General features: G+C 38.5%; 1 protein-coding gene across 1 annotated transcript in view; it reads right to left on the bottom strand.

The window, feature by feature from the left end:
- Positions 1-12954, bottom strand: part of LOC122809329 (cyclin-dependent kinase 17-like) — a gene marked incomplete in the record, with an annotated part of 1699239 nt that overhangs the window by 610519 nt on the left and 1075766 nt on the right. The window contains 1 exon segment of the mRNA XM_044080731.1: positions 2251-2307. Coding sequence (XP_043936666.1) covers positions 2251-2307 — 57 coding nt within the window.

Below are 12954 nucleotides of genomic sequence, written 5' to 3'. Positions count from 1 at the left end.
AGGATGCAAACTGAAGGGTCGCTTGATACTGGACACCAAGACCCCATGCCAGGACTGCCAACTAGCAAAGAAGGTAATATCTTGTTCCTCCTGGTTTGTTTACATACCACAGCACTGTGGTACTCTCTGTGAGTACCTTAAGAGGCCCTGGAGAAAAAAAAACAGGATGAAAAGCCTGAAGAGCCAGCAGAAGAGCTCTCATCTCTTTGACAATGAAGCACTCCTTCTGCTGAAGAGGCAACCGCACCCCCTGTACCTTTAGGGAGCCAAAAGCTGCTCCCCATCCCACATGTGAAGCATCTGTGAACAATTCCCGAGAGAGAAGGGGGGTGAAAAGGGAGCCCTGGCTGTAGGACCACTGTATCTTTAGCGAGAAGCTTAAGGCACTGGTTCTCAAAACACAAAGAAATGGAAAAGTCTACTATGCAGGGTCTTCAGAATGAAAGCCTGAGAAATAGAACAGGTTGTATGGTCATGAGAAGCTCCTAGGGGGAAAAAAAGATACTTATCGTGGTGGTCTTTATAGGGGATCTGTCTCCCACACTGGTATTTACCCTTCCTGGATGACATTAACCCCCAGAGCAACAAAAAAAACTAAGAAAAAACAAAACTCCAAAAGGGTACTTATCTGCAATGGCTCAGTATCGGCAAGATGATGTAGTGGTTGAAACCGGTGAATGAAAACTACGTTCAAACTGCTGGAAACAATGTAAGTGTTCAGACTGATGATCTGGAGATGTGTTTGGACTGGCGGCAAAGAAGCTCTGAGGATAGTATGCCCAGACATCACCTTTATGCCCTATGCTATGTGAGGAGCATGCATGCGATGTCCAGTGTACCTTAAAGAAACAGTAGGCTTTTGTATATTGGCTGAATGTTGGGCTACCCAAGGCAGGGAATCCCAAGTGTAAGGAATACTGCAACCAGTGAATGGAAGGACAATGTGCAGTCTGTGAACAGTAAACAGCTTGAAACTCTAATGCCCAGCATTATTAACTGACTTTCTGTGAGAGACGATAACTCATCCAGCAAAGAAGCTGCTGCCCCCTGATGTAGACAATTTTAATTGCCTTGCATACCTAAGGTGAGGGGGTGCCACCCCCCAATGATTTTAAGCTGTCTTATTATTCTGTCATCGCCTCAAGAATAGTTTCATGGCTTAAAATAAATAGTAATATGTAGTAATATAATAATTTTTGATAATTTTATATCAGTTCCATAAAAAAAATGAATAAACTACCCTTAAAGTGGGTAACAATCTTCCTGCATCTCTTGTCAACCAACCACCTGTTTGTCATACTGGGGGGGGGGTGCTTGTTACCAAGTATCTGACGTGTACTAATGGAACAATCACCTTTAGTTGCATTTCACAGCGCTCTAATCCACATGGTCCTTTTTCAGACTCAGCCTGAGAGCACTTTCTAGTTAAGTCACTTACTTAAAGTCATACAGTCAGGCAAACAGAAGCTGAGACAATCAAAAACTAGACCACAGGAAGCAGTTTGTCAGCATCTCATTGCCTTAATCTACTGCACTAACCAGACAAAAAAAAGAGATTTTGAATATAGTTCAGCTCAAGTTAAAAGTCTTCATACATTATTTTAGTCAATGAAACCAGAATGCTGCCTTGTGTCTATGTCTTTATTGGAGGATATGTATATTTATGCCTCTGTCATATACAATAGATGTTGCCAGATGCGAGCAATGTTACAATTGGCAGGGCTACTGAACTCAGCAGCTCAAGACAAAGCCTCTTCCTGCATAACTCATTGAACAATTATACAGCTCATTGCACAATTATGGCTGGTTAATACAGTAGTTGCAAGATTCATGAAGTCCTAGTAATGAACAGTGGAAATTACAGGTATCAGTGGTAATGAACCATATCCTCTGAAGTGACTAAAAGTGCTACCATTCTAGCTAATTATGTAAGTAGATATCTAACCAGCAACAAATATGGTAGTTCAAAACACATTTTGTTTAACAAGGTTCACAAATTCATGTACTGTGCAACAAATTAAACAAATTGGTAGTAATAAATCACTTACTTAGAGGTTATTCAAATTTCAAAAGCTGTACTTATGATGCTTTGCCACTTGGAGGAAGTCTGAGCAACTGGTGGTCTAACCAGCTAGCAAAACAGACAACAGAAGTGCAGGGGATGCATCCCTTATACAACAGCAGAACTCATTAGGCTTAAACCATGCACATAGCTCAATCAATGACAAACAATGCATAAATAAAACATACCTCACCCAACTTGTCCAGTTTTACATACGTCTCCAGCTTGCCAAATCCAATTTCTGACTGTAAAGAGGAATGAAACAGAAATGGCTGCATTATAAACAATGGAAACACCACAGACATTAGATTAACCCATACAGCTTTGATGACATTCACTTTATACATTTTAAAACCCTTTAGTTAGTGAAAAGGGGTGTGTGCTACGGCCATGGAATAACATCAAGAGACCCACAATTGCTTTTGTATCAAGATATACAAGTCACTTAGCACACAATCAAAACCTTATTAGCAAAGCCACAAAGAGTAACTGCTCTGGTTCAAGATGTCACAAATTTTCATAAATTAGGACCTAGTGTGTTGCAGGCCTCCACACACAGATCACATTTATAAGGAGTAAACTTTGGTTGTAACAGACTTGTTGATTACTATGTTACACGGTTCTTTGGATTTAATAGTTCTGCATTTTAACTAGTCTGCTATAACTATGTTTTAGCTGACTTTCTGATGTTTTTCTGAGTCCTGCATGAAAATAGGCTTGTTTTCTCCAAAAGCAATTATGCAGAAAAAGAAACACAAAATGTGTAAGTACTCTTATTAAATCCAAGACGAACCATCATTACTGTGCTCATAAATGTAAATGTCATAAGCCAGGGTGGGCCTGGGATACAAGTTATTCATCATGACCTCGGAGTATCAATTTACAGCACGTTTCTGGAATCAGATTAGACATAGTCAGGCACATCATATTTGCAAGGGTGTAGGTTAAAGGAAATCTGCTCACTTTCAACAGTGAAATCATTAGGCGTGCAACAATGACAGCAGACTACAAAGCATGGTAAAAGCTTTAACTCTTTTAAGCAGTTTCATTTGCTCAAACATAGACAAAAGGAAAAAAATTACTTAGAATCCACATTCCACATTACTGCTCACTCTGTTCTTCAAGAAAACCACCCCACATAAGAAAAAAACTTGGCAAAACATACCATGCACATACCATGCACATAGAGACTGACAGAGACACACATATATATACATACATATTATCTGCAAATACATGGGTTCATCGTAACCTACCAAAAAAAAACTTTCTTTGAACTCTGCAAATACATCAAAAACTAAGTACACAACCACTACTTAGGTGTTTTTTTACAGTGGTCCAAGCCCTTCCTGCACCCAGCACCTCTACAAACTGAAATATAATAGCGATGAGAGCACAAAACACTAGGGAAAAGGTGAAACTACATTACGACTCTATTATGGAATCGGTCACCAATCTAACTTCTTTGATTCAAATAACATGCACTCGATGCAAGTGCAATTTGCTGACACAGTGTGGAGCCATATGTGAATTGTCATGGGATCTTTTCTACACTTCATGGCCATCCACATTCATTATACGTGACCTGACTATACACCTCTGCTGTATATACTGTATTGTACATTGGTTAATGACTGAATCAGGTCCATATTTTGCTCTCCATCTCTGCTCTTAGTGTCTTCCAGTGTACTGCACTATGGTTTATTGTCTCCTATTTTACTAGAGCATACTGTTGTGGTGTCCTCAAGCCAGGGTTCCAATAACAGAGTATGATGGCCCAAGTTAGTCATAAGAGGGAAATGTAATTAACTAAATGAAACTAAATATGGGTTCTGTTCAAAAACAGCCAAGGGGCAAGATAAACACGTTAAGTGATACAGGAGAGAATCGGGTCATACTAAACAGCATTCAAAGTCTACTATTCTCCAGAATGGACCCTCAAGCCCATCTAGATTAGATATACTTTAATTAGAAGGATCTGGCCAGAATCAGTCAGGCCAAAATAAATCCTGACATACTTCCGATTTCATAAACTTTCATTTTGTTTTATGTAAATCATGTTAATAATGATACAATCTGGGCACCTATCATTTTTTCCCATAAGTGTGATAGGACTTCCTTGAAACAGACTACAGGTTCACATATGTGTCTGCAAATGTCCGACATAATATGTATTTGTTGATCGTATCAGATCCAAACGCACTGAAAATGTATCAGTTAAATGTGTTTATCTGAACTACAGTTGCTGCTGTACAAAAGTATTCACCTGTAATTGAAACTCTGGCTCTTAGTGTTCTGTATGAATATTTTTGTGCTTATTGTTATACACTGCCTTGCTAATTGTTTCTTTATAAAGCTTTTCTCCCCGGACCTCTGCTGAAAATGGGCTCATGCTTAGTCGGACATACCTGGTTAACACGGCAAATAAAATAAATAATAAATAAATGTTATTGGTAGGTGTTTTCTGCACCTGTGCCTGCTGAAATCAAGTACCCCCCCCCCCCAAATTAGACTCTGTCCATTAATCCACCCATATTAGGGAACTACACCAGTACAATACAGAGGCAACAGCCATCCAAAGGCATGTCATACAGGCAGCCATGACAACTGCTTGTGCCCTAGACATCCCATATGATGTACAATGTCAAAAGACAGTTTAGCATGCATCATGATTGTAGATAACAATGTACTCAGATCATCCTGCAAGATCAAAAGAAAAGTATTGTCAAGTTTTTTTTTTTGTCTTCCTTTTTTTTTTTTTGGTGTGTGGGGGACGGTAAAGTCTGGCATTATTTTGTACACAGAAAAACAGAAAACCAAGTGATCAAAGAACTGGTGTCTACCTTCCTGCTGATAACAAATAACATCCATACCTCTCAACCGCTTAGAACAAGAAATCTGGACAAAGGCATAAATAATGGGGGATAAAGGTCCACAAATAGGGACACACTTTAAATATTTGTCATACAAACTTAGAAAGTTGATAGTTTAACAGGCTTTGCATTAGCATGAACTTTGAGGGGTGTGAAGTCTGAAACTCAAATGTCTGTCATTATTTTCTGACTTCAGCCCTCATATTTTCCAGTAAACCACAATTTATGAGAAACAGACCAAAATTGTAAGGCAAAATTCTGGACATTCTGCAGAAATCTGTACAGTTGAGAGGTATTACATTTTCATGAATTGTAGGCACCAAAGGTGCAGACAAAGAAAACCAGCTAGAAAATGCACATCATTACATCAACACACATAACAAAGCTTAATGGTTACCATAAGTTTGACTATAATCAAAATAATTCAGGGAGTTCTTTTATGATGACAAGTTAAGGACATGGTAGCAAAACAGTGTAAAAGGGAATGGAAGCATTGAGAACTCCCTGAATGTCCCCTAATAGCAATTACTTTACTGTCTATAGTCTTCAGACATCTAATGTACACACCTAACAAAGGCTGCCTGCTACATGGTTCCTCCATCCACCCACCCACATTCTCTATCTCAACATACTAGTGTTATTCTTGCTTCCATAGTTCCCCCCTTAATCAAGTTTTCCTTCTCAGTCTGGTTCAGCTTTCTACATATTGTAAGTTCCATGCCACCCAAAACTGTTCTAAACCACACTGGCAACCTAAACATCACTCCCAAATAGAACAAGCAGTTACAAAAATGGGTCACATATTATAAAGTGCCAATAACAGAACAGCAGCAGCATTCCTTAGTCCAGTTCAGTAATTTATTGACAAGGAAATGCTAACTCATTTTGCATGATAGGCTTTCTCAATGAAGAAAAAATGAACCTTCATTCCAAAGTTTTATACACAATCAGGACAATCACTTTTGAATTAAAAGCTAACACAACAGGAATAGTTTGTACTGAAATGGCCAACAGCTATCAATAAAATATCCAGCAACAGACACACAAAAGTTACATGTTACAGTCATCAAGCAACACTATGTTAGTAAACGTTTTGTTTTCAAATGTATACTATTTAAAATACAAATATTTTCAACCTCAGTTTTAACTTTACAACACAGTAATGTCACATTTACCAATGTCATAAATGACCTGCCAAGAATAAACAGGTAGAACAGATTGTGATGACCTTTTCAGCCACTAGATGGAGACAAAGAACACAAGATATCAACCTCCTAGCCTTGAAATAAAGTTTTAGGTAAAAGTCTTAAGCTTAACAAGGTTCACGGTGAAATTAAATGATTTTATTTTGTTTAGCAAAATAGAGAAATGCTTTTCTTATCCTTACTAGTGGCACTCTATAATGTTAACTGTATTTCCTGGTGGAGAAATGTAATTTTAAACTCCTAAAACAATCATACCTCTCAACCTCTTACCCTAAGAAATCTGGACAAAAGGGGTACAAAGGTCCAAAAACAGGGACAGGTTTTAAATATTGCTATTATAAACTTGGAAAGTTGCTAGAATAACAGGGTATACATTAAAATGCATTTTTCTAAAGAATATGAAGTCTGAAACTCAAATGCATGGTATTAATTACTAATTTCATTCCTCAGATCATCACAGTGATTTGCTTGAAAACTAAAAATTTGATGAGGAACAGACCAAAATTTTGAGGCAAAAATCTGGACAGTTGAGCGGTATGAAAACAATGCTAATAAAAAGGCAGTAGTAAAACAGGGCTTTACTCTCTGTTCTTAAGCCCTTAGTGTCATTACATCATTATCATTATACAGTTCCGGGTGCATTGTGTGTGCTGAGAAGAGTCCTGTTACATAAATACTGAAACAATATAATTTCATATACCCTAATCGTACCCTGACCTAGGAAAGGGGTCCAGGCCATTCTCTTATAATATTAGAAACCCAAACCATTTGGAAAAATTAAAAAGAAAGCATCATTAAAGGGAATGGTGCAATGATGAGGTTACTAAACCCAAATATAATTTGTGTTCACAGTACTTTTCTTTTTTGTTGTTTTTCTTATGAATCCACTATTATTAAATCTCTCATATTCCTAGCCTCAAGCAATACTAGCCCCTTCAATATTGAGCATTTTTAAAAAAGACAAACAAACTACAGTTCAAATATCTAAATCTTCAAACTAGTCTGGCACACTCACATACAGTTTCAGTACTTGTTACTGGTGTAACTATCTACAAAACACTCTTAGATTGTGCTTCTTCCCTCAAGGGCAACAAAGCATATGTACTGTAACTGGTAATGAAAAAATCATTTTAGTGTCATATTTGACTTCCAAGAAGTAAATGCCAAAAAGGAGTAGCCCAAAGACTGAATGTTGGGGGTATACCACTAATGACCAATCCCTTGGAGGAGGTTGAGCTGACCACCTTTATTTCAAGGTTTCTATATCAGCCAATTTGCTATACAATGAGTTAAACAGGGGATTTATATTTTGCTCAGGGTTTACCTATGACACCTGAGTTTGGGATGGTGTTGAAATTCCAGCTATGTGAGGTGTCCTAAATTACACGTGTGCCTAGAGTAAAACAAATGCTATGGATGCATGCTTTTGACAGTTTTTGATCTTTATTAGTCTGAAGATAACAGACAGCTACACTTTGACTACATGTTGAACTGTTCTGCAAGTGTTGCAGCCTGCCAGTTTCTAATGGCTATTCTGACTTGAATTTGCATTTATCAATGATTATCAATGTGTTTACATGTTTGTACTGCTCCAACATATTAAATACTTTTCATGACAAAACAGATGGATACACAGATTAACATGTCTGTATGAGAGAACACCACTAAATGCATAAGATGGCAGAATCTCAAATGTATGCATCTCACTCTACGTGCCCAAAATGCTTTTTGTTGTCATATGTAAAATGACAAATTTAAGCTTTTCCTAGACATAAGCATTTGTAGTTATGATTTCATAACAAGACACTAATGATTAGATTCACACAGACTGTAATCCTGAAAAACTGACATTTGCTGTCAACTGAACAGCAAAGCAGAGGCCATCCCAAAGGCCACATAAACTTACTCATTAACTAGGAATGCGGATTCACATATCTGAAATGGGTCGGCATTTTCTAGCGAGCTTCTCAAAAAATGTATGTCATGATGCTTACCTATAGCATGTACGTAGTTGACAATTTGAGATATAAAGACACACATACACACAACTTTATCTGTGATACCACATTTATGATTTTATGTGGTGTGCATATATATTTGTGTAAGGAAAAGGAAGGCATTCATATTTGTCATTAAATGAATCCAAAATCTAAAGACAGCTGCACTAAGAATTCTGTAAATTTCTAAAAATAAAATAACAATTGAAAAGTCAAAACATGGGTTATATCTTCACTATGTTTGTAAAATATCAAAGATATTAATTTCAGTCCTTTGCATTCCACAAGTATGCACAACACTAACTGTGAAAAAGTGACATAAAAGGCTGTGTTGATAGTTTATTCACACATATATTGACTCCCCATACACACACACACACCCTTTGCCAAGTCAGATCCCGGATTAGCTGTGATCAAATGACGGCAGTGGTCAGTCACTTTCAACCACTTACTATTTCTGTACCCACCAATTACAGCCACTTCACTGACTGTGTATACATGAAATGTCTGACTGGGATCAAAAAAGGTCACACTGATGTATTTAAAACTTTTTTCACAGAAACAGACTATATCTGTAAGGCTAGGTCAGTAGTGTCTAAATGTGATCAATTGATAACAGTGGTCAGTCACTTTTATCCACATATATTGATTATCCTAACAATGTTTGCCACTGCACTGATTCTGTACATCTCAGATGTTTAACTGTGATCAAATAAAGTTTTAAAGAAATGTACACCAGTCCTAAAAAATCCAGATCAGTGACTGGCTGCTTTCATACACATTCAGTTCCCTCCCCCCAATAAAAAAAAAAAAAAAAACACTTTTTCTGCACACTGCTGAAATTCACTCAAGATGAACTACTAAAAAAGCTGCTGCCACAGTAATGTGCTCCAGCTGGTAACTATCAGATGCATACTTCCAGCAAAAAATGAAATGGCACACACGCCAAACTTACTAAGGTTGCGTCATAACAGTCAATGCCTGTGTTTGATTGCTTCAGCATCTGTTGCCTTTTCTCTTGCATTTTGGAAGATTTACTCATTTTTCAGTCTAAATTACTTTATTTACTTTATGTTTTAAGTCTTCTCAGTGATTTCCAGTCAAGCACACTGCCTTACAGCTTTAGCTGTACTGACAGTGGGGTTACTGTTGTCATTGTTGTCTTGGAATGTCAAAAACAGATGGTTCAACATTAACTAGCTTTCCAAGGTACAATCATGTTTCTAGGATTTAACTACGTAAGAAGTATTGTTCTTAAATAGACATTGTGTAGGAAGAATTTCCATTACTGCTGGCATATACTCTTACAAAACAGTATGTAGGACCACTTCATTCCAGCATTGAAACCTTTGACAAACAAATCCAAAACCTCTCTCTCCTATTCAACATTCCCAAATTTTCACCTTTTTCCATGTTGCAAACCTTCCATTCCAATCAATATAAAATTACAGCCTAGTTTTTGCTCTCTTGGGTGTCTATATTCACTATTTCAGTCAACTTCTATAACTCTCAGTCTCTACTAATGATTACTCTTTCCTGTATGCAACTATTTCACGTACAACATGCTAAACAGACCACATATTCTAAATGACAATGCTTAATACCAAAGTCAACTCACTTACTGTCCATTTTGGGTCTATATCATATGAGTGAATCACACAAATTGCGAACGCTCATAATATCGAAAGTACCGGACCTCGAACTTCCTATTGTGAGGGGTTGTGCCCCCCAAACCCCCTGCTAAATACATATTCCAACTCCGAGATTGCACTACAGTGAGGAAAGGGCAAATATCCCATTCATCACTGTACCGCGATCTCAGGAAAAGCACTTTTAGATCAGGTACGTTCGATATTATGATCGTTCGCAATTTGTGCGATTCGTTCATATGATATAGACCTGTACATTTCATATGATTTAGCTTGTCATACATAGTTGAAGTATATGACCATATGCAGCCTAAAAATACAACTCCACAGTTTTTAATGAATCAGTTTTCCACCCTACTCAAAGGCAGCAACACTGCTTATGCTAGGAGTAAATTTGTGTATTCCCATTTAATCATCACAGGATAACCTGAGGAGTCCAGTGTTTTACATTGTGTATCATGCAAGAGGAATTCGCTCCATTGGTACAGGATTCTACGGGTGAGGGAAACCTCCCCCCCTGCTTTTCAACAGGTCCTGTTTATGATAAGATGAAGGTTGTGTTTTTAGAATTACCATTATTTCTTAGGTGGAGGAGGTCTAGTAAAAGTTGAAAAGCTAACACTGGAGAAACCAATAAAAGGTACAGAGACAGAGAAAAGTGATTGGGTTTCTACTCTGTCTGGGCATCTAAGGGAACTTAATCCTTTGATATTTTATGTTGTAATCTTTCTAGTTGGGCAAGGTGCTTAACATGTACATTTAAAACCGTGTGTTGCATTCTAGGATTGCCAAATGAGGGAATAACATAGGGGGATTATAATGTCCTTGGACATGGGGAGAATACCTTTAATATTTAAGTAGGCAAGGTACAAGGATTTGCTAATGATTACGGACATGCAAGTGTATGGAGAGCAGTGTTATGCTCTGATATCTTGAAAAAATATATATAAGTTATGTACTGATCATCTGTGTTGTCATCTTTCTTTCCTTCTCATTGTTGGGTCATGGATCTGCTGCATTCTTACAGACTAGGATCCAAGTCTTGAGCTCCTCCCTCTTCCCATAATGCTCCATCCTCTGCCTAACCTCCTCAGATCAAGCTTGCTGCCTAAATAGTTGATAGTGTAAAGATAAACGGAAAGAATTAAGAAACCAGAGGTTCGAACCAGAAATATTAGGTTCCTGAACAGTTCTCCGATAGGTCTTCTAGAGTACTGGGTAGGGGGATGGCTAGGAGGGAAGGTAATGAGGAATGATACAGGACAACACATAACTTATAAATCTGATGTTGTCCCTTTCATTCCTCCTCACGGTTACGTCAGAGTCCCCCAGCTATGCAAATCCTGGGTGGCCTCAAGGAAGGATATGCTGGAGCAATGCAGAACCGAAGGAAGCCCTGCTCCTGGAAACAATGCCCAATTTGTAATGCGTGACGAAGGTACAAGTTTTTGACCAAGTGGCTGCAGCAAAAACATCATCTAAAAATGCCCTGGAAGAAACGGCAGATGATGTGGACAGACCTAGTTGAATGAGCCTTAGGAGTATGAGGTAAATGTAAACAGTTATTGGTATAAATTAAAGACATACAATCTAACAAGAGTAATTTCTAAAACCACCTGACCTAGGTGGCTATGTGAAATGGACACAAATAGCTGGTTTGATTTTCAAAAAAGTTTTGTCCATGAGGATAAAAACGTGTCTATGAACATCAAGCAAATGCAACATACATTCCCCCTTGTTAAAGGAATTTGGAAAGAAAACTGGCAATTGTATGGACAGGTTGCAGTTAGATTCTGTAGCTGCCCTGGGCATGAAAGAAGGATTAGTATGAAGGGCTCTACCTTTATGGAAAATTATGTAAGGAGGCTTAGTTGACAGCACCAGGATTCCAAGGCTCTCTTTTGCTGAAGTAATGGCAATAAGAAAGACTGTCTTCCAGGAGAGGAACTTCAAGTCACAATCACTAGTTGTTTCAAAGTGTTTTTGAGTTAGGCCTTGTAAGACAACAGTGAGATTCCAAAGAGAAGAGCTTTTAACTGGAGGTCTGAGAAGGAAGAATCCCTTCAACAAGGCCTTACACAATTTGGAGGTTGCAGGAGAATCAAAAATATTTCATGAATGGAAGTTCAAAATGGCTGCTAACTGAAGTTTGATTGTAGATAAACTGGCTCCCTCTCTGAAAAGAGATGTAAGGAAGAGAAGGATGGCTGAGATCGGGGCTGAAAAGAGATCAATGTTCTCCTTGGAGGCTTAGAAGGCAAATCTCTTCCATTTGCTCCTATACACTTTCTTGGTAGATGTTTTTTGGGAAGCTAGAATAATATCTAAGATAGAAGAAGCAAGCTTGGACCTTTGTACAATTACTGGAAGTGGAGAAACCGAGTGGTCAGTTTGAGGGATAGTAAATTGGAGTGAAAACCTTCTAATGAGTCAAGGAGGAGATCCTGTTTGGTTCCAGTATCCATGGAGGATATTTCAGGTGAGTCCAGAGAAAGGGGAACCAATTCTGATGAGGCCAGTAGAGGTTAATGAGGATTACCAAGGTCTTCAACCATTTTGCTTTCTGTAAAAATTTTGCGATCAAGGATAGAGGGGGATAAGTGTGGAGGAGATCAGGGCAAATCATGAATTAGATCTCCCCTTGAGGACTCCTCCGGAGGGGGAATCAGAGCGAAACAGCTGCTGCACTTATTCTGAGGGGATGCAGATATGTCACAGTATGGTTACCCCAACAGCAAAAGATCAGGTCCCCTACTGACTGACAGAGGGACCACTCGCAAGGGGTCAGGATGGACCTGCTGAGTTTGTCTGCTAGAACGCTGGACTTCCGCGGTATGCAAGTTGCAAGCAGAAAGCGGTCTGAACACATTGCCCATTCCCAGACTATCGTGGCCTCTCTGCACAAGGGATAAGCATGGGTTCCTCCTTGTTTGATGATGTACCAGATGACTGACATGTTGTCTGTGTGGATCACAATGATTCTTAAAGGGAGAATGTCCTGAAAGGCTTGCAACATGAAAATAACTGCTCTCATCTCCAGAACACTGAAATGCAGTCTGTTTTTTGCATATGTCCAAGAGAAATGCCACCCACCCCAACTGAGAAGTGCCCGTGGTCACAGTGGCTGATGGAAAAGGTAGTAGGAATGGTCTGCTAAAAGTCAGACCA

Source organism: Protopterus annectens, chromosome 8.part0 (assembly GCF_019279795.1).
Source record: "Protopterus annectens isolate FY-2018-M chromosome 8.part0, PAN1.0, whole genome shotgun sequence".
NCBI classification, from domain to species: domain Eukaryota; kingdom Metazoa; phylum Chordata; order Ceratodontiformes; family Protopteridae; genus Protopterus; species Protopterus annectens.
The sequence above is the reverse complement of the archived record's forward strand: the minus strand, read 5'-3'. Positions and strand labels throughout refer to the sequence as shown.